The 22865-nt window shown below is 46.2% G+C and overlaps 1 protein-coding gene across 1 annotated transcript in view; it reads left to right on the top strand.

Moving 5' to 3' along the window:
- The window catches only part of LOC6593664 (neural cell adhesion molecule 1), a 73750-nt gene extending 56012 nt beyond the window's left edge, over window positions 1–17738 (top strand). Inside the window, exons 9-19 of the mRNA XM_026987341.1 lie at window positions 1840–1970; window positions 3146–3305; window positions 6025–6127; window positions 8001–8112; window positions 8214–8295; window positions 9172–9313; window positions 11030–11211; window positions 12430–12617; window positions 12723–12831; window positions 13521–13795; window positions 16784–17738. Coding sequence (XP_026843142.1) covers window positions 1840–1970; window positions 3146–3305; window positions 6025–6127; window positions 8001–8112; window positions 8214–8295; window positions 9172–9313; window positions 11030–11211; window positions 12430–12617; window positions 12723–12831; window positions 13521–13795; window positions 16784–17464 — 2165 coding nt within the window. The 3' untranslated portion in view covers window positions 17465–17738. The remainder of the gene's footprint in view (window positions 1–1839; window positions 1971–3145; window positions 3306–6024; window positions 6128–8000; window positions 8113–8213; window positions 8296–9171; window positions 9314–11029; window positions 11212–12429; window positions 12618–12722; window positions 12832–13520; window positions 13796–16783) is intronic.
- The last annotated feature ends 5127 nt before the right edge of the window (window positions 17739–22865 follow it).

Consider the following 22865-nt stretch of genomic DNA (forward strand, 5'->3'; position numbering starts at 1 on the left):
CTCGTTAATATTTTTGGAGATCCGAAACGGAACAAAACCAGGCACTGACTGAGGCTCGAATTTGGTTTTCTATCGACTGAAACTTTGAGGAATTTCATGGCCTGCTATATTCCAAATAGCTGTTGGAAAACGTCAAAAAATGTTTAAAGAAGTGTTCGAAAAGGTGCAGAGAAATGAGCAACGAATTCCTTTCCAAAACTTCAAAGAACTGATTATATATCCAATCCATCGAATCGACAAAGGAATAAATTATGCATTCAAAATGCTTCATAAAATATAATTTATGAAGATATTCCTCCGACATTTAAAGACCAGGGCGGCTGTGTTCAATATTTGCAGAACTGTGAAGTGCCCCGCGGGGGCAGCATAAATTGTGAGGAACGGAGGAACGGAGGAACCGTCGAGCTCGTCCGCCATCGATCGATGTGGGGCGTGGGTAGAGCTACAACGGGATGGGGAACCGGAACGGAAAACGGCAGCCGTAACGGTAAATGATAATCACAAAAATGGCCGGCAACATGTGTGCGGAAATACGCGACGCGACTTTTTCAGCGAAAAGAGTTTTCTGTAGCCCTTCGGGCACTTTGCCTGATTGGCAGACGCAGACGCCGCCGCCCGACGACCGACGACTGGCTCCAAAGAGCCAAAGAAGACGACGGCGAAGGAGGACCAAAGGCGAGCCCAAAAGTTTTCCGGGCCATTCTAAAGTTTTCCAGTAGCGGAGAGGAGAGAGCGCAAGGAAGGGCAACTTTTTGGCTTGGGGTTTGGCCCTCGTTGTTGCCTAACTCTTGACTGTCGGCGTTTGGTTTTGGCCGCCAATAACTCAACAATATTAAGGTTGGCACGTGCGCCGCCCTGTCCCCATCCTCGTCCTCGTCCCCGTTCTCGTTCTCGCCCTCGTCCTGTTTCTGTTCCTGTGCCTTTGGCTTTGGCGGGGCTCTCGGGTCTGGGGTTTTCGGTCTCCGGTCTCCGGGCCTCTGGATCCTTTCTGCTGTTGCTTTCTGTTTGTCGCAAAGTTTGTGGCTCGTTAAGCAAATTCAAACGACTTAAGCGGCAACACATGTTGGCAAACAGCGGTCGAAGCCGCAGCCGAAGCCCCAGTCCCAGCGTCAGCCCCAGTTTGAGGATGCGACGGCGATGTCGCCATAACTCTTGGCTGATGTTGCACTTTGTCCCTGTTATTGCTCTAAATCGCTCATATTTGCAAAAACTATTAAATCAGCTTGCTCACAACACTCCCTGGCTCTGGCTCTAGCTCTATCTCTATGCGCGCTGACAAGACAGTTTTGTACTTGGAAGATTTATCCGGATGGAGTCCGCAAGACTCTGTTAATAATTAAAAAATACCCCAATTAGCGTAGGATAATTTCAAGCCAATACGAATGAAATATAGAATATAGAATCATGAAGAATTGGAAGAAACGGCAGATAAATACCCTAAAAAATACCCCAATTAGTGTTGGAAAATATCAATACCAATTAAATATAGAATATAATTTAGATGCTCCATAAATTAAATTATTTTCCACATTTAAATAATGCAATACAAAATTAATAATACCAAAAAAATTCCCCAATTAGTGTTGGAAAATTGTAAACCTTCTAAGTATAATTTACTGAATAATAATAATAATTAATATATGTACATACATATGTGGTACCAAATGCATAAAAAATCGATTGTAAAATGCTTCCAACGATAATTGAAAGAGTCTCCAGGCCTAGATATATTTCCCCATTGATTTCCCTTCCAGAAAATACCCCATAACTTGTCAATTAAAAGTTAATTTATCTTTTCTTCCTCTCTCTCTCTCTCCCTGTCTGTCTGTCTCTTTGCAGATCCACCTTTGGTCACACTACGCCTGGGCTCAACATTGACACCGGATGATATCAAGGAAGGCGACGATGTTTACTTCGAGTGTCACGTACAATCGAATCCTCAATGGCGGAAACTGCTGTGGTTGCATAATGTAGGTCGTCGCATCTACTCTCGGCCCAGAAGTGCAGCCAGTTCCGAAAACCAGGGCCAGGATGAGGACCAGGACCGGAGCCTGGGACCTGGGACCAATCCAAAGTCAACCCAAACGAGTCTGGTGCCTGGTGCCTGGTTCTCTTTCTGGTGGCCCGGCTGTCTGCTCGACTGGCTTCTTCCATTCATTTTCTGTTTAAGTGTCAATAACATGGCAAGTTGCGTATGCGTTGAGGTGGCGGTGCTGTTCGGGGAGTCGCCACCGCCGATGTCATGATGCATTGAGCCGCCTCATCGGTGGCTGGTGCTCCTGCTGCTACGGCTACAGCGTTTGCTCATTTCAATTCACGCCAGATCCACTGGGGCAGGGTCATGTGTGTGTGAGTGTGCTCTAGACTCCCCTTGGAAAGGGGATAGGGGCTGTGGGTAGTTGCAGGGGTACTGCGGGTACTCTCTCGGCTTCCGTGGTTCGATAGCGTACCATTTTGGGGTGGAAATAGTTTTGGGATTTGTGGCATTGATTTTGCCGTCGCTCAACTGCAGTCCGCAATCGCTTGGCAATCACTCGTATCCAATCCCCCAACCCGCAGCGTCCCCACCCCCCCACCTTCCCCCTTCGATTTGCCTTTCGGAAGCGCTTAACGGATTTTGGCAAATTGAAATTTGAACTTGAGTGATTCTCGGAATAGATTATATTTGTGATCCGTTACTGTATTATTTTTATTTCATGTGTGCGATGCAGGACGCAGGATGAGTGCATACAAGTTATATTTACAGATTAAGGGATAAAAGAGTTTAAATTGTGGTTATTACTGGGAAAAAGCTATGTCTTTGGATGTAACATTGGCAAAGATGGAAGGAGCTAGGATGGAGGCTATGGAAGGATGGGAGAAGGAAGGTTTTGGTTTTAAGCATCAATAAGGAATAAGGATAGCCCTCTGATGGTGTTCTTATGGATGGATAGGATAGTGGATAATGAACTTAATGCCAAATAGGGATTGCTCGGGATTCATTCAGATACATGAGGATGCAGTCAAAGATCATTGAACAGATAGCCCTCCAAAGATAATACTTTGGCCATTTTGTTAAGCACATATCAATTTAAGAATAGTACTATGTACCCTTTGTATATTTCGCCAATTAATTCTTATAAACCTCTTCTTCACCCTCCTTTAGGGCATTCATCTGGAGCACAATACCACCGCTCGGGTGATACGCTCCAATCAGAGCCTGGTCCTGCAGAAGATCACCAAGCATTACGCCGGGAATTATGCGTGCAGTGCCATCAACGACGAGGGCGAGACGGTCAGCAATCAGCTGCCGTTGCGTGTGAAATGTGAGTAGCCCTAAACCGACTGCTGTTCCCCCCCGTAGAGTCCCCCGCCAGAGAGGCGGCTGTTTAAACAGAGACTCTCGCCTGGCCCTGGACACTGCCTGCTCCACTGCGATGCTGCAGTGATGCATCAGCGATTTTAAGCATAAATTTGCCAAGCGGCGGCACTTTGTTTGAATGCATCATCTATCTACCAAATGTCTCTCTTCCTCCCTATCCCTCCCTCTCCCCCTCTTTATGTGTCTGCACTGTGCGTTCGTCTGTTTTCTTATCATAAAGTCAGGGGCTGCAGACGTCGCAGTTGTCATTCCTCGCCCCTACCCCGCTCCACCTACCATGCTAACCCCTGGCTGCCCCTGTCCGCTCCACGACTCATTTGATGTATTGCAATTTTCCCCCAGTTTTTTCCCTTTTTGTGCTTTTATTATACACTGGAAAAAAGGGTATTACGACTAGGAGTGGGGACTATTTCTTATTATTTATTATATCTTTGCGCCAAAAAGTTTGCAAAGGCCAAGATTGGGATTCGATTGGTCCCAAGGTCTTTTTTGGATGAAAAGATCTTGAATTTTTGAACCAAAAATCGGTTTACTATATGCCACCATCGAAAAAGAAGTGTATCTGTGAGAGTATCTCCATCTTCGGGGTACCCAAGCCTTTTCCATTCTTATTTCTTTCTGCTGTTGTATATTTTTTGCGCTCCGTCCGTTTTCATTTTACAACTCAACCCGGAGACAGGGAACAGGGGACGGGCAACGGAGAGGCAGAGACTTGACGCAGTTGCAAGTCAAGGCTGTGAAAATATTTTTCATTCCGCTTTTTGCATAAATACAACATTTTGCCACTGCCTCCTCGACTCACTCGCGCTTCTTCACTTTTCATATGCTTGCCACATGCGCTGTACTTTGGCCATATTTCATCGCAGCACCAGCACCAGCACCAGATCCAGGACTCTAGCTCCGAGATACAGATACAGGACTCTAGCTGCAGCTGCAGCTGCAAAGGCCACTGCAGTGTGCGGCTCCAAGCGGAATTATGCTTCAATTTAACAGCCCGCGAAATGTTTGCTGCCAGCCATCCTTCCTAGGAAGGAGATGGGTCCAGCCCTGCCAGCTGTGCGCTTGAATTTAAGCAATTTGACAGACGCCTCGACTGATGAGGATGTGGATGATGATGATCGCACTCGTAATGAGCTGTGGGCCGGGGTACGAGCAGTGGCTTAGCAACTCCGGCAACTGCTGCATCGCCGGCTGCTCCTCTCCGGGCCCTCGATAGCAGTATCTGCCGCTGAGCGATACACATGTATCCCACACACTCTGCCCCTGCCCTGTCCTGCTGCTGCTCCTCTCGTGGCGCTGTAGCCATTTTGAGCCATACAAATTGCTGCTCCAACTCAAGTACGAGCATGCCACACACTCCACTCCACGCCACTCCACTCCACGACAGGGCGCATTGCTGCGGGCCATAAATTAAATGAAGTGTGCGCCGCAGCCACAGCGGCGGCTGTTTCTACCACTTTCTTCAGCCTTCGTTCGGTGCTGCACATGCGGCACATGCCAAACTATTCAAAATGGGGAGATCCCACTCGTATGTATAATTATGCAAGTGATTTTCTGATTGAATTCTGATTGAAGATATAATTCCCTTCTTCGACTGTGGCTTACAATAATCGGAGTTCCCCTGTGATTCCTTGCCTCCTTGCCCACTTGTTGCAGTTCATCCATATTCCCAGGGGGGATTTCTTTTGTGAATGTCATTGAACTTATTCCATTTTCCTCAGTTTCCTCATTTTCCGGCCATGTAGGTCAGTTCGGGCCACCCCTTGCCCGCTTTTGGCCACTCAAGTGTTGCTTAATTAGCAAAGCGACTAAGTAATCAGTCGCCCAGCCCCGCCTACCGCCTACCGCCCCAAAACAAAAACATAATACGAGCCACATCCTTCAGCAGGATGTCAGGATTGGGCGTAATTTTCTGGCTAATTAATTACGCCTCCCCACCAAACCCCATACCGCCCTTATTTTTGCTTTTTGTGTACATTTTTGAAGATAAACAATTCATCAGAAATTCAAGTTCCCTTTCAAAAATTGCACCTCACCCCGCCCCAACGACGACGACGATGACAGCAAATTACGCATACGCCACGTGTGCCGTCAGCTAATAATCCTTTAACATTTATGGAACGGAACGGAACAGAACGAAACGGAACGCCTTGTTTACCTGGAAGTACTAAATCATGTTGCCACATTAATTAATTTCCCGTGAACAAGAACGAGGCACTTTCCACACGACAGCCTTCCCATTGGCTTTTTCCACTCTCCCCCCCCTCTCTCTCTCTCTCTCTCCCGTTTCCCTACGGACTGAAGGACTGACTGTCTGACTGATGAGAAGGCGTCGTCGTGCTCTGACTAAATCACTTTTGTGCGTGTGCGTGTGCGTGTGTGTGTGGGCGGCGTTGTGCACACACACCCAAAGCACTTTCCAACGATTTTCACAACATTTTAATGCCCTTCAGCCGCACGGGAAGGATATGATTACAGGGCACATCATTAGCCATTCAGAAAGCGGGGCAGGGCCCCTCAACAGGTGGCGGGAAACGATAATCAGAAATATTTACACCCAAAGTCGAGAGCTTGGAAGAGGAGAACTCTTGGCTGTGCAGATCTCTGCCTTATATATTATGTATATATCATTATCTTATGCTGCTATCCTGTTCCCATTACAGACACTCCGATATGCAAGCACTCGGACCGTGTGATATTAATTGGCGCCTCCAAGGATGAGACTGTGGAGGTTATATGCGAGATACAGGCCGATCCACCGCCGCGGTAAGTACCAAATGGGCATCCCCTCTATGCCCCACCTACCCGGTGCTTTCCCTGCCTCCAGCCTACCCTTCGATTTAGCTTCTGTTGTGGGCAATTGCTTCCGGTTTCCTGTTTTCAAAATTGACAAATGATTGTAATTTTGTGTGTGCGGAAAATGCTGTGTTTAAACGAGGAAATGTGAGAAAATTTACCAAATTTTTTGCTGCTGCCGCTGCACAAAATTCTTTGTGTGTTTTTTTGTTCTTGTTTTTTCTTTTGCTTTCCTTTTCACACGGACCTTAAATTGTTGATTTTAATTCATTTTAAATGTGCAACTGGCTTTTCCGGAGGTTAATGCTCCCCCCACCGCTCCAGCTTCTGGTGCTCCCCGCTGCTACCCGCTGCTGATGCCGGGGATTTAGCCGGTCAGCGGGAGTGTGGCCCACTTTAATGTTTTTTTAATGAGGCCCACCCCAGCCCCTGCCGCCGATGCCTAGGCCCTGTCTCCTGTCTCCTGTCGCTCTGACCAGCTGCCACTCTGCCTTAGTCCGAGCTGTCTGAGTGCGTCCCACTCCCTCTCTCTCTCTCTCTCTCTAGTGCTCTCTCTCTTTCGCACGCCTTGTCTTGTCTTGTATTAATTTCAATTTTTTCTGTTCTGTTTTTTGCTGTTGTGTTGTTGTGCTGCTGTGTGCTGCGTCTTGAGCTGACGCTTTATGCTAAAATAATTAATCATTAGCCGGCGGAAAATATGCGAGACCGAGACCGAGGCCGTGGCCGTGCCGGGGCCAAGGCAGCTGCGTTCTCGTGTAATTGTTGTGGCTGCTGGCTGCTGGATGTAGATCCTGCCGAGTGGATCCTGGCGTGAACATTAGAAGCTGCTGCTGCTGCTGCATACTTTTCGACGCGGTCACAGGGGACGCCACTCGGGCCTGGAACTGGATGGAAGGAGGATGATAGGATAGGATGATGGGATGATGGGTGCGACAAGTTAATTTATCAGCATTTAAATGCCTGACAAGCCAGACCAGAAATTTCTTCTGTTTTTTTTTGTGTACAAAAATGTACAAAAATTTAATCAAAAGGTGCCTTTAAAGTGGGGGAATCTAAGCCACAAAGGAACTAACTATTTCTGCACCATGAAAATCCAAAGAACATCTGCAGAATCGTTTTCGAACAATAGAATTCCCAGCCCATTCAGATATCCACCATTAAAAAACTATTAATATCCCATCAGGTCCTGAAATGATGCCCAATTTGGGCCCGAAAACGAGTCCTGTTCCCCCTATCTGTCGTATATCCCGTCACTGTCAACGCGCGCGTGTCGCTCTCTCTCAACGGGATCTCCTCTCGGGTCCTGTCCATTATTGATTTCATTTAACTCTGGCGGAGTGTACGAGTATTTTTAAATGGATTTCTTTTTGGCCCTTATTGATTTACGGTTATTTTTGCACTGCAACGCCCTCGAAGTGGTCCCCGAAAGCGCCGAACCGAATGTGCCAGAGATAATTAACCTTTTAAAAGGCTTGCCCATTTCCCAATATCTGGGTGGGCGGACGGTTGAGGACGGTTGAGGAGTCCGTGTTTAACCTTTAATATTTTAACGAGCTATTTTAAAAATGTAAAACTCTGCAAACATGTTTCCACTGGCTGACTGTCGCCTGCTTCGGTTCCACCTGATGCTGCCCCTGCTCCCGCTCCTGCTCCTGCTCCTGCTCCCGCTCCTGCTCCTGCGCCTGTCCTGTCTTGTCCAGCTCTGTTCCGATCCGTTCTTTTCCTGTTGCTGGCACACACACTCCTGTCAAAATGTCAACGCAACTTACGCTCCATACATTTGTACATATGTACGGGCAGAAAATAAAATAAAATATATTATCCTCCTTTTTTTTCTTTGCAGAACATTTCGCTGGAAATTCAACAACTCGGGCGAAACCCTGGACGTGGGCAGCGAACGCTTCAGCGTGAATGGAAGTCGCAGCATTTTAAAGTACACACCAGTCACAGATCAGGTGGGCACACACACACACACACACACCACCGAGAGGAGTGTATGCACATCCTTCGTGCAATTAAGCAAGAGCTGCATTTTAAATAATAAATATATTTACAGGATTATGGCACACTGTCCTGCTGGGCCGCCAACGAGGTGGGCACCCAGCAGCATCCCTGTCTCTTCCAAGTGGTCCTGGCCGGTAAGTGTTTGTTCCTCTCCCCCTCTCTCTCTCCCCCTCTCTCTCTCTGGTTGTGCAGGTTGAAAGAAGTCTTAAGACAGGGAACATTTGAATACCTTTATTTATTTATTTATAATTTATTTCTGTATCGCTTCCCTTTAATATTCTTTAAATATTCCAATGGTTGCCTAGTCAGCCCAAATCCCTTCCTAATACTGTAGAACAAGGATATTTTATTAATTAATAAAAAAAAGGAATACCCCAAACATATGGTATTATGTTTCTAAACCTCCTCCAATGTTCCAGGGAAAATCTTACATGTTCCATAAAGAAATTAACCGGAAATCTGCCTACTGCCAAACAAGGCCTGGCCAACCCTGAACGGGGCACAGGATCCCTTTCGGCTTTCCCCCCCCTGCATGGCCTGCCGTTAACTGTTTGCCGTTGCTTCATTACGTGCAATTTGACCTTAACATGTTAATGCCGCCAGCAAACACAGATGCAGGCCCTGGCACAGGGATTGGGACTGCTGCTCGGATTTCAACTGGGGAGTGGGACACCCAGACACCCAGACAGACAGACAGAAACCCCAAAAACCAGCAAAACCAGAGAGATTGGCCATTGTACACTTGTGTGTACACACACACACACACACACGGCACACACAGACACAAAAAAAGAACAACTTTTCATATGCTCCTGTTTCTCTTTTGCTCTTTCCCCACACCGCCCCCCCCCCTCAAACGATGATGCCTGCTGCTTGTTAATTTCCTGCGTTACGTGTGGACCAACATAAATCTGATTCCGTTGTCGTTCTCTGCGGCGATGGGATTGGAAATCCACAACCCACCCCCATTCCGATTCCCGATACCCGATACCCGATTCCCGATTCAACAGCTCTGCCGAATGCCGTCAGCAATTGTACCGTCTTCAACCGCACAGAGCTGAGTGTTGACATACAGTGCATACCGGGCTATGACGGCGGCCTGCCTCAAATATTTGTACTGGAAATGTTTTCAACACGCACCGGCATCACCAGGTAAGCATATTAATCAACTATAACTACAACAACTGGGAGCATGGGGGGGCCCCGCCGCCCCAAAGGGGATGGGGGCCATGCTTTTAAGCTGCTTATGACCGTGCCCCCGCGAGGCAGGGATTGCGAGCTGGCGAAATTTTGCGGGTTTTGGCGGGAGGCGGGAGACGGGTAGGGGTTGTTTGGCAGCTTGACCCCAAGCACAGATATGGAGCATATGTCAAACAAATGGCTCCATATTGTTGCGGGGAATACACATATGTACACTGCATGTGTGAGTGTGTGTGTGTTTGCCTAGGCTTAACCCACGAATGGGCCGTGGGGGCATGGCATAAAATGTTTGGGTAAATTTACAAATTGATCAAGGAAAATATTCACTATATTTGTATTGTTTTAATTAAGATTTGCAGATACTTAAGGGAATAAAATTTATATTGGTTATGGGAAGAAATTCAATTGTATTCGCAGGACACTTTTCCTTGATAGAGAGTGTGTCAAAGCCATTGAATAAATCTTAAAAGCCTCCATGGCTATATTTAGATATAATTCAATAAGATATTTAAAGGACTTCATTTTCATTCGATTCCTTAGACTTTTCCCTTTCCCTCGTGGATTCCAATTGCACTCTGATTGATTCTTTAGGAAGCACAAGGGTTAATAGTAGCTCTCACAGATGTACAGATGTATATGTAGAAGCCCTGTTTACTCATGGGCATTCATGGAGCCACACATTCCGTCCCTTGAGAGCTGGAAGAAGCAGCGGTGTCTGCGCCTGACACCTTCCACAAAGACAGACACTCGCACGAGTACCAGCATCATTTTATTCCCTAATAGTCCAGTCCACTTGAAGGATATCCGTAGTAGTAGTAGTGGCAGGACTACTTCTGCTGGTAGTGGCAGAGGGTGTGTAATTAGGCGTGAAACAGCCCGCTCTTGGCCAGCGTGTGTTTGTCTTTGAATGGCTCTTCCAGCCAACGCCAATGCACACGAGTACGAGTGCCAGAGTGCCAGAGCGAGTATGGTACATATGTTTATGGTAAATAGGAAATCAAATTCATATGCACACATAACATTATGCGAGGGTTTCCCTCATTTGATGCCCTTTTTCGGTATTCATTTGTGGGGGGGACCCAGAAACATCTAATAAATATTTCTTATTAAAAACAAAGACGTCATATAGGATGAATAAAAATGAAAGAAGAAACCCTCATTCGAAAGCGGAAAAACGCAACAAACATCATCATCAATGTAGAGAATGTTTGGCAGAAATGTATATAGACATCGAACCCTAATATTTCAGAAGTTTTCCTCTGGAGGGAAATCGAAATCGAAGCTGGGGAAAGACAACTCAAAGCCCAAGCCAAAGCCAAAGCCATCGCTGGGAAAAAGGGGCATCAAATTCAAATTGAGGTCATGATTGGAAAGAGCGGCGCGCATATCTTCTAACTGGAGGAATGGTTTAGGGATTACGGGGTTAGGAAAACATGCCATAGCAGAGAACCGAACCGTAAAAAAGAAGAAAAAAAAAAACGCCCAGGAAATTCCAAGGAAAAAAAGGGCTGCCAAAAAGTATTTGTGGCTTTGGTTTTGGCTTTTGCTCTGCTTGAACATTTGATTAAAGGCTTAATGCCGTTGATTTCCTAGCCATTTCTTTTGATTTAATACGCAATCATTTGAGGGCCAACGATTACATTGCTCTCCCCGCTCTCCCCATTGCAGATTCAATTTGAGCAACGCGGAGGAGGCCCTCTTCTCGCTGGAGAACCTGGACACGCTGACCTCGATGATGGTCCAGGAGAACAATTCGCTGAGGCTACGCATCTACTCGTACAACCAGAAGGGACGAAGCGCCGCTTATCTCCTGCCCGATTTCATAATTGGCTCAACAGCTTACAAGACAGGTGAGTGGCACTGCCAGACAGCCAGCCAGCCAGCCTCTGCCGCCAGATGTTGCCGCTGCCACCGCCGAAAAATGAGCAACACAATTTGCTTGATTGATGGATGGATGGATGGATGGATAGCTGGTGGGATGGATGGGGGGTCACTGGGCACACCCCAGCCCATCTCTTCTCTTCATCTGGGTTTATGGTTTTGACACTTGAGGAGCTACCAACCATCAGCCGGGTCTAGGGTCTCTGTGATTTCCTTTCCATGCATTAATGCCATGCATCCAGCATCCAGCAGCCAGCATCCAACATCCAACATCCTTCTCGAGGCCTCTCCTGCCTGACAGGTAGGCTCCAGCAGTCATCTGCAGTACTTACATAATCAACATGCCTGCCTCATGGCTCCTTCTCGCATAGCCATAGCCATAGCCATAGCCATTCTCCGGCTGCTGCCATCAACTGATGGCGTAAAATATGTGTAAAATTACTTTTTGACATGAGTCGAGGGGAATCAGAAAGCCTGAGCCAAATGGGAGAAAATGGGCCAAAGCTAAACCCCGGCACAGTGGAACGACAAGGCGAAAAACGGGATGAAGTTTAAGCCAGGACGGAGATGCATACTGGAGAGAGGCGGTAGAAGGATCATGGCAGGAAATGAAATTATGGGGAGTGCTTTCAAAGAGCTATAGGGAAAGCTACGATTCCAGGAGAAAGATTCCAAGGAACATTTATAGGTTCCTCCGGAATTCAGAGATTCCTTAACTCCCAAACCAGAACCCAATCTTCTACACACTTTCCTCCCAGTTCGTTCCACTGTCTAGCCTTCTACCCAATTAAACTTTAAGCGCTAGACATTCACCAGGACTCTTATTCCGCATTTACTCACGTTCCTATATGTGCTCATACACTTTGCTTTTCTCCTCTTTTCATGTGCTGTGCAATTCCTTTTGGGCTAAATATAAAACCGTCAAAATGTCGACAAATTTAACGTGTGCTGCCTGCCAAACCAACGAACGAATCTCTCGGTCTCGCTCTCGCTGTCGTTCTCGGTCTCGTTTCTCGCTCCTTAACTACCACTTCCATCGGCAATCAATTTGATGTGTGGATATATGCCACCGATGGCAATCTATCTAAAACCCAACGATGATTTATGAACGACGATTGTCAACCTGTAATTACGGGAACAACACCTACAACACCTACAACACCGTCGCGAAACACGTCGACCCACAGACGACGACGTAACACTGACATTGTCGCCGGTGATTGTTGGAAGTGTCCTGACCATCATAATTATTGGTGTTGCCATCGCGATACGAATATTTGTGGTGACATTTGTGCACAATTTGCGGCGCAATCGTCATCACGGCAGCAAGGCAACGGCTGCCGGTGTAACGGCCCAGCCGGGGGATGTCTTCAAGGTGAGTGTGTATGCCCCTTGAACCCCACAGAGCAATTAATGTACGTACGAGTACGGTATGGTATTATTTTGTGACATTTTCCCTTCTTTGTATTTGCGGCGGCAGGGCGGCAACCTGGAGAAACCGCGATGGCAGCACACGGACATAAAAACGAAGTCATCGGAGGATTTGGTCGAGGACGAACGTGATCCGGATGTAATACCATCGCAATATGGTAAGATCATAAACAGTTGTTGTCCTTTGACACTTTGTGTGTGGGAGAGACAGAGTACTCTCTTGAATGGCGAAGGAGCTTGATTGGAACACACAAAAGGGATACATATATCCAGAGGTATATCTCTCTATCCCACACTCTTTGGGGAAAGGGTATCCCCTATGCGACTACCCGCTCCGCCCCCGTTAATGTCATCCAGTCAAGTGTCCCGAAGCTGAAGTCAAGCTGCTTTTATAGTGCACTTTGAGCATTAAACTTTAATCAAATTTTATGGCCACTTTTCCCGACATTTACTTTCATGTGTCCTGCAATCGTCGCGCGCTTCGCATCGCTATCTCTGTGGTTCCTGCTGCTCTTCCTGTTCCTGTCCTGGCACTCTGCTCTTTGGTGACCCGCAATCGTAATCAATCTCATCAACACAACAACAACAACAACAACAAAAACAACAACAATGCGACACTCGCCCGCCAAACCAATCCAATCCAATCAACAAATGCAATTTTCTTTTAATCGTAAATATTTTTAACGATGGAACCCACCAATCTAACAACGCAACCGCATCTCTGGCACCACACCCCCATCTGCCCATCTGCCCCTCTGGACTGGACACGGATGCGGATGCGGATGCGGACATGGACATGGACGACCCCAAAACGTGGAACGGTCATCAATAAATTTCAATCAAACAGTTGGCGGCAGCAGCGCCGGCAGCAGTGGCAGCAATGCCTCGAACGTTGGCAGCACCACAGCGGGCACCACCACTGGCAGCAGCACATCCACTGCGGTGGTGGCAACGGCAGCAACGGCAGTGGCAGCAGCAGCAGCAGCAGCAGCAGCAGCATCAGCATCTGCATCTGCCACAGGAGCAGTGGCTGGCGGTGGCGGCGGCGAACGGGATGCCCATCAGTTCACATCAGCCACGAGCCTGGGAGGAGGTGTCTCCAAATGGTCACCCAACGGCAATGTAAGTACCGGCAGAAGCACAAGAGATGGCCAGCCAGCGGGTAAAATGGCTAGAAAAGTGGCTAAAAAGGTTTCCCTTTTGATAGAATATTCCCTTCGTTGGAGTTGGAGAGACCTAAAATAGACAGCCCCCAAGCTGCCTTTTTGTTCGATTGCTGCAAACAAGCCAAATAGCCATCACTGTCGCATATAGATAGTAGTATAATTAAAAATCCCACTCAGGGGACTCGTTTTTTTTGTTTTTGCACGGAATGGACGACAGCAAATGAAAGTGAGACAAAGTCGTTTGTCCTTCGTCCTTTGGCTTTGGATGTGGAATTTGATTTGGCAACTGTTTGTCCGGTGCTCGGGTCGGTCGGCCAGGTGGCCCGACCAATCTGGCCGGCAACCAAGGACCAGTTAACGTCTGTCAGTCTGTCAGTTGCGGTCCGTATTAACCGTGTCTGCCCCGTCCACGTGTCTCCGTGTGTCTCCGTGTGTCTCCTTTATCTGGGCAATCTGTTCCCTGCACTGAAAGCAATCAACTACTCAAATTGTCAAATTGCTAAACAGAATCCAAGGCAACCTGCAACCAGTAACCGGCAGCCAGCAGCTGGTGCCTCAGACTCGACTCGTTGCCAGTCTCAGACTTCAAAGTCCTGCCCCGGTGCAAAAAGCTGCCCCGAACAGCACACCCACTGCTCGAGTTTATTAAAAAAAGCTTTTAAACTGTCAGTGTACTCGTTCCCATTCTGGTTCTCTCATTCTGAGGGGGGGGAGGGGTTATAAATAAAAATCCATTGGCTAAATCATGGGATAACGTGCCACCAGAACCACACCGAAACCGAAACCAGACTGCCAGTCTACCAGTCTGCCAGTCTGCCAGTCTGCAGAGTCCTGCCACTTGGTTGCAAGTGCTAGAGGTGGGCTCTGCTCTGCTCTGAGGTAATTGTGAGATTTTTAAAACACAATATATCATGTTGAGCTGGGGGCCATAATCAATCAATTTCTGTTCTGTTCGGTTCTGTTCCGTTCCGCATTTATATTGAGCTCAAAACTTGGGTGGAAGGAGCTTCTATTTTTATTATATTTCGATCGAAAGGATGGAAACTGACGTTGAAGGAGGTGTGGCAACAGGTGTACACCTGTACAGCTGTACAGAGCAATGCAACAAAAGGAAACATAAAGGATGGAGGGGAAATCTGTGCCCACACTTTGAACAGGGGAATGGGATCCAAATAAACTTTAAAAGTGGATTGCTTGCACTTAATTATATTAATTTTAAAAGCATTCAGCACTGCGCCATCTAGCCATAATCCATATTCGATTATTATTCCATGTGGGCGCTTAACCTTCGGCGAGTATTTTTCCAATATCTTGCGCTGTATTTATTTTGAATTTCTGGTTGGCGGCTGCCATCCATTTGAGATTAGAGCGCCAGGCAGGCCGGCGAGCACATTTGTTTTCATTTCATTAAATTCGCAATTAGAATTTATTCATGGACTTTCCGCCCACACTTTCGGGCGTCTGTGTGTATAATTCGAATTTTTATTCGCTGACAACGTTCGAGATGCCCGCGGGCCATTACCATAAGCTGTGCCGTGCAGATTAGAGCCCGGCCATATGCACCGACCATGACCAATTGACTGCCAGTCCGCGAATATATGTATCTATATATATCACTAATCTGCCAAAAAAACATGAACCAGAACGCCCCCACCCCCCCGGTACCCAAGCCGAAACCCAAACCCCGAAACCGAACCAATTTGCAATGCAGAAAAAACCAAAAACAGAAACAGAAGTACCCATACTCGGGCTCGTAGCTGGGAAATCAGCCAACGCTGCGGTTTCTACTCCCCCGTGACACAACCGATGGACCCACCCATCCAGAGAGAGAGAGAGGATCCACGCCGCATTGCACACACACACACACAGAAGCCCCCACCAGATAACACGGAGTATCTGTGAAACCGAAACGGGTTCCGGAGTTGGGCTGAAAGAGAATTTTTTTATCATTCTGTAAATGGGATTTGCTGCACAGATTTCAATTACATTTAAATTACCATTCCAGTGTCCAGGCTCAATCTGAATGGGATTTTCGGGGGTGGGGGTGGGGGGATGTTCTGTACTGGGCAATCGCAGCATAACTCAATTCGTTAATTAAATAATTTTAAATATTGCCAAACATAACAGTCGAAACGGCAATTTCACACCGCTCCCCTCTCTCGAAATGCACCCAACCCCCCTTCCCCTCTCCCCAATTGGCCGCACCACGTGAAAATTGCATTGAGAGATTTCAATTAGAATTTCATTCGAATTTCGTGTTGGTTCACAGCATTTTTGGCGTTCAAGCCGAAATATTTTGGTATAATCATTCCAGGTAATTGGATTGGCGCTGGTTGTGGCACAGCACGGTACAGCACGGGGTGGCATGGGGCATGGGGCATGGGTCCAATAGAAATAGTCGTTTTATCGAATGGCAAATATCTGCAAAATACAATTTTTTGTATGCCATGCGAGAAGGAATTTTCTAAATTATCTTCGCCTAACTAAACTCTTTAAAATAGATTTAAGCCACAATTGTGTGTGGTTGAGTGGGAAATTAAAGAAGTTTTCCGCACTTGGAGTTCTCGAGTATTCCCATATCGGAATCTAGGGCAGAATCCGATTGCTTTCGCGATGATTTCCATTACCCGGCTACAACAAACGATACCCTCGAGAGCAAACGCATTATTAATCAAGGATATGCATAGCTTCTATCTCCCCCGGCCACCCAGCCCACCAACCAGTCCTATATTCATCTCAGAATTTAGTCCAAGTAAAATCAAACATTTTTCATGGGTATACACAGATTTGACTCGATTTTTTCATGTAGAAAGCTCTGGGCATGGATGGCATTCCAGAGCAGAGCAGAGCAGGGCAGAGCAGAACAATTTCCAGCTGAATGACTTTCGGTGCACTAATGCCACGCCATATCGGTATCGATATCGTGTCCGTTGCTGTCTTGCAGGTGGTGCCCCTGACGACGACGACGACGATGCTGTCCGGCGATCCGGCGACGAATGCGACGGTCACCTACAATCAAATCAACGCGCAGCGGGCCCAGCTGCTGGCGGCCGTGGCAGCGGCGGGCGGAGGGTGCAGCAGCACCGTCATCTCGCCCAGCAGCAGCATGATGGGCAGCCTGGGGGGCAAGCCGCCGCTGGGACTGGGCGGCACCATCATCGGCTCCCCGACGTCCCTCTCCTCGACAGCCACGCTGGCGGCCCACCTGCAGCCGGTGCACAGCAGTGGCGTGGGCACCCTGCCACCTGGCTTGGGTAGCGGCGGTGGCTACATACTGAACGCGTATGCCAGTGGCCGGATGCACCACCCACTGCAGCAGGTGGGTGTCGGTGGAGCCACTCACACGGCCACTCTGAATCGGCATCACCATCAGCAGCAGCAGCAACAGCAACACCATCATCATCATCACCAGCAGCAGCAGCAGCACCCGCACCATTCGGGCTCCAGCCTGCTGCTGGGCAGCGCCGGCAGCGTCATGGGCGTTGTGGGCCTGGCCAACAACACAGCCTCGACCACGACTACAACCACCTCGTGCAACTCGTCGCAGGACTTGGATGATAACATTAATATAAATGCGATTAAGGACTGCCTCATGACGCAGCGCGTGCCCGAGAGTTGTGTGTAAGAGCCAGAGGCTGCTTGAGGAACCGTGAGTATCCCCAGATAATCCAGATCTACATAGGTATATATGTGTGTGGGTGTGTGTATTTAGCATCTAGGAATATGTATGTATCTATGTCATAGTTTTATTCTCGTTAAGGTGCTGTGCATATCTAATCTACTCTTAAGACATACATAGGACTAAACACTGACTCTGTAAAACTGAGCAAAAACTAAGCGAAAATCTGCATATCTTCATGGCGATTGATTGCATATCCATTGTTACATCCTACATACATATGTACCATCATGATTTTTCGCGAAAACCGTGAGAATATGGATGTCCTTTTTTTCGATTTTTTTGCACATCCAAATCTTCGGAAGGCTATATCTCAGGTATATGGGGCCAGATCGATGCAGGACCCACTTTCCCAGGATCGTGGGGACCCAGACTGTCGTTCGGCACCAAAATCTCGACTACGAAATTGAGGCCGATTTTTGACAAATTGGATGATGGTTACATCATGATTTTTGCCGAAAATCGTGAGAAAATAGATGTCTGTTTTTCCGATGAAAGTCGGTTGGCAGGACTCTCCTGATCACGAAGAGACATGCCACGCTCCGATCGGCGGCCGTATAGCTGAGATATAGCGTACAGAAAAAACAAATATTCGAATGATTTGTACAAATGGGAGGCTATCAGGTGAAGTAGGGCGGATCTAATGCCACATATCGCAGGATATACGTATCAGAAATAGTAATTAATCTTGATGATTCCTTCGCAGAGTCTCGTAGAACTCAATTCGCTTTAGCCGTCTCTCCTTTGAGACTAGCTCTTCTCTGTTGATTCGATTCGATCAACTTCGAATCAATGTTCTTTCCAATGCTTTGACTACATTTCCAGTTCGATAGTAAATGGATTAAATATATATACATATATGAAAAAACCACACTCTATTTTAAGGAAACTTCAAAAAGACTCAGACAATGTAGTAGCTAAATATTTTGTAGCAAAAATGTTCCCAAAAATGAGAAATGAGAAAGTAATTACTTATATGTATTTATGAATGTGTGGTACTACCAGTAAAGATTGTGTATATAACATACTCCTGGCATAGTTGTATAGATCAAATATTAACCAGCTCCAAGGAAGCATTTCTCTGTTGTACATAGGATATTGATAAATGTAAATGTAGGTAAATACGAGAACATGCGAGCATATGTTTGAGGAGTCGATTCGTTCGGCCAAAGGTCCTGCTTAGAAATGGTAAATACTAAAGTTAAATTGTTAGAGCGAAGAACGATATATGTAAGCCACCATAGAGCATAGAAAACGGAAGAGTTTAAACTGAAACATAAGCATAAATATCCATAAATATGTACGTCTAGATAAGTCGGAGAAAAGTGTGACAAAAACAAAATGGTGAGTACGGATTGTAAGGAAAAGACGAAAATAAATATAGATAAATTACAAGAACCGAACCGAGACGAAAGTTAATTAATTATTGCTGCCGGCCGACCCTCCGTGGTCAAAACTTATTTGTTTTCAAGTCGGAAACAACTTTTTAGGATTTAATTTGAATTTTCGCCTTTCTGTTTAATCTTTTTTGGACATATGTCCGCAGGGATTCCTTTTCAGCCCACACACATGGTCAATTTAATTCGCCACTCAAACTCAAATATGCCACCCATCTCTGTGGTTCGCATGCCAACCACAAATCCCAACACCCGCAAGACAAACCGCAAGTGCCAGGCGAAAAAACTACTTAAAATTTCATATGCCCCTGTCTCCCTATATCCCAGTCTCCCTATCCAAACTCATTCCCTCTTCGTGCGGACTTGCCTCATTAGCAAATCAAATTTATTCGTGGGTGGCTGCCATGCCGCAGTGCTCCCACTCAGCCATTCGCCCACTCGAATGGTAAACCACATGAAACGTTGCACTTAAGCAGAATTGACAACGGCAAAGGCGAAAATAAACTAAAAAATACATGGAATATTGCAATGTAAGGAAAGTAAGTAAGTATGAGTGGGCAAAAAAGCCCTGATCTTAGCCAACGACTTCACCAAATCAAGGATGCTTTCCAGATCGTCCGGTCAAAAGCCGGGTTACAGCAATTTATCATGGCAAAAAGGCAATCATCATTCAAATTATTCTTTACCAAATTTATAGCACTGCAAATAAATATTTCAAATCGCCCGCAAAATGTAGTATACAAATAAAGAAATTGAATAAAATTGTAACGTTTATGTTTTTATTCGGGGGTCAAAGGTGGACGACGGATGTCCAGATCGGCCAAACTAAAGGGGATATTCTCGCGTTTACGAGAAGGCGTGACATGCCCAGATCAGATATGAAATGCTTCGGGGAATTTTCATAGAATCCTGGAGTCCCTGCATCAAATCAAGGATTTTCTTGAGATCACAGGAAGCCGTCGAACGCTTTGATCAGAATAAAAATGACGGAGATAACAAAAATTTTTCAGATCCTTGACATCCTTGATCCTTGAAAAGGATTTTATGTAATCAGGGACATTTTTGCCATCACAGGAAGCCATCGCACGCTTAGATTGGGCCACAAATAGCCGAGAAATTTAGAAATGCAATTCGGAGTCCTTTTCCAAGGATAAAAGATATTTTTTGGATCATGAGTAGCTATCGCACGCCATAATCCGGCCAGAAATAACGGAGAAAACAAGAAATATGGAACGGAAGAAAATATCCTTGAGCCTTGGTCCTTAATAGGGATGCAGTCGGATCCAGGAAAGTCTTCCGATCGCAGGATGCCCTCGCACACCCCGATCGGACACGAAATGCCGGAGAAAATTAAATTTTTCTGATCCTTGCTATCCTTGGTCCTTGAAAAGGACTTCATAAAATCAGGCACATTTTTCTGAACACAGGAAGCCGTCGCACGTCCTGATCGGCAGATAAATGGCGGAGAAAATTAATAGTTTTAGTCCTTGATGTCCTTGGTCCTTGAAAAGGACTTCATAAAATCAGGGACATTTTTCCGATCACAGGAAGCCGTCGCACGCCCAAATCGGACCACAAATAACGGAGAAAACAAATCTGGACTGTAACTGTCTTTAAAAATGTAGTTCAAGAGATCACCGACAGGGGCGCCACCGTACAAAAGAAAAAACCTCGCGTCAAATGGCTAAAATCTGGATGGGATACCAGGCAAACAGAAATCAGAAGAAGGTCGCTAAATTTTTTAAAAATTTGGGAGCCCCCAAAAGTATGCACCATTTTTTTAAATTTGCTACAGTTGCTTGCTGCTGATTTCTGTTCGCCTGGTATCCCATTCAGATTTTGGCCGTTTTCTCCGGTATTTGTGGGCCGATTTGGGCGTGCGACGGCTTCCTGTGATCGGAAAAATGTCCCTGATTTTTCGAAGTCCTTTTCAAGGACCAAGGATATTCAGCATCAAAAATATTCATTTTCTCCGCTCTTTGTGGTCCGATTTGGGCGTGCGACGGCTTCCTGTGATCGGAAAAATGTCCCTGATTTTTCGAAGTCCTTTTCAAGGACCAAGGACATCCAAGATCACAAATATTCATTTTCTCCGCTCTTTATGGGCCGATCAGGACGTGCGACGGCTTCCTGTGTTCAGAAAAATGTCGCTGATTCTATGAAGTCCTTTTCAAGGACCAAGGACATCCAAGATCACAAATATTCATTTTCTCCGCTCTTTCTGGGCCGATTTGGGCATGCGACGGCTTCCTGTGATCGGCACAATGTCCCTGATTTTATGAAGTCCTTTTAAAGGACCAAGGACATCAAGGACTAAAACTATTAATTTTCTCCGCCATTTATCTGCCGATCAGGACGTGCGACGGCTTCCTGTGTTCAGAAAAATGTGCCTGATTTTATGAAGTCCTTTTCAAGGACCAAGGATAGCAAGGATCAGAAAAATTTAATTTTCTCCGGCATTTCGTGTCCGATCGGGGTGTGCGAGGGCATCCTGCGATCGGAAGACTTTCCTGGCTCCGACTGCATCCCTATTAAGGACCAAGGCTCAAGGATATTTTCTTCCCCTTCAGTTTGCCAACAAGGCCGATCTGGACATCCTTCGTCCACCTATGACCCCCGAATAAAAACATAAACGTTTAAATTTTATTTAATTCCTTTATTTGTATGTTACATTTCGTGTAAGCATTTATCATTTAAATTTGCAATGCTATAAATATGTACGAGCTGTAGGCATAATTTGAGTGATGATTATACACCTCGCTGTCCACTGCATTTTGCTTTTCCGATTCCAATTATCGTCTTGTATTACCCTTGAAACTGGAGACCTGCAAGCAAACAAAGTAGAATTTCCTTTAGCTGAGTACAGTATAATTATTTGACGGCAACAGTTAATTATTCAATAATTATATGGAGAGCCAAAGAACCATTGAAATTACAAGACTTGATAAATGACATTGGGCATTGAATAACGTGTCTCACCTGCGGGCAATAAAGGTTAAATATAGGAAACAAATTAATTGCTGAAGGCTTCGAATGAAATGGGTATGGTATGGAGTTGAACACGAGTGCGGGTACGAGTATAGACGGAAACGATGAATGGTATGGGCTCAGATTGGCTCAGCATTGAAAATGTGATACTAAATCTATTACACAACAAGCTCCCAAGGCTAGAAACATTTTTTGTTTGGCTCCACTCAGGTGAGTATTGCGAGATATCCTAAGTTTGCCGCAAACTTGAAGACCTGGGGCATTGCCAGGAACTCTCGCCCTTTTTTTGTGGCAGTTGCTTGGAGCTGGCTTTCATGCCAGCGCATAATAGAAATCAGTTCACACGTGCCAGAAATTACCCAGATACAACACCACAGAACTAACAAGGAAAAACGAAACGGAAAACGGGAAACGGTGGGAAAAGAAAGAAAAGCCATTCCAGATTCAGAGCAGCCCTGAGGTCAGTAAATGTAAATACAACGAATGCTCCGCCCCATTTGTCGGATCGCCCACAAATATTCGCAGAGAAAGGAAAAGCCTTTAATAGAAATTGCAAACGGAAAAAAAGAAATGGTAACAAAATTATGCGCGTGATTTATGCTTTTGTTGTTTGCCGGCTGCCGACTGCCGACCAGTCTGTTTGTGTTTCCATATTGATTTTTCCTCCCCTCTCACCCGCCACCAACGATGTGTGAAAATTAAATTCCCGTTTAGAGTTTTCCCTCTATCTGCGATTAGCTCCGCTCCGCGTCCGTCCCGACTGAAGTCCAACGACTACCAGCACCACCCTGACAACAGACAACAGACTACCGACAACGAGCAGAGCAGAGCAGAGAATTGAATTGAAGCGCATTGTGTAAATCAGCGGCTCAATAAAATCTAATAGCCCGGGCAGATTGCGGCTCGGCACGCACCGCACCAAGGCAACGAATGGAAATGGAGACGGTGACAGACAGAGACGG

This window comes from Drosophila persimilis, unplaced genomic scaffold (assembly GCF_003286085.1).
Source record: "Drosophila persimilis strain 14011-0111.01,24,50 unplaced genomic scaffold, DperRS2 tig00000124-arrow-pilon, whole genome shotgun sequence".
NCBI lineage: Eukaryota > Metazoa > Arthropoda > Insecta > Diptera > Drosophilidae > Drosophila > Drosophila persimilis.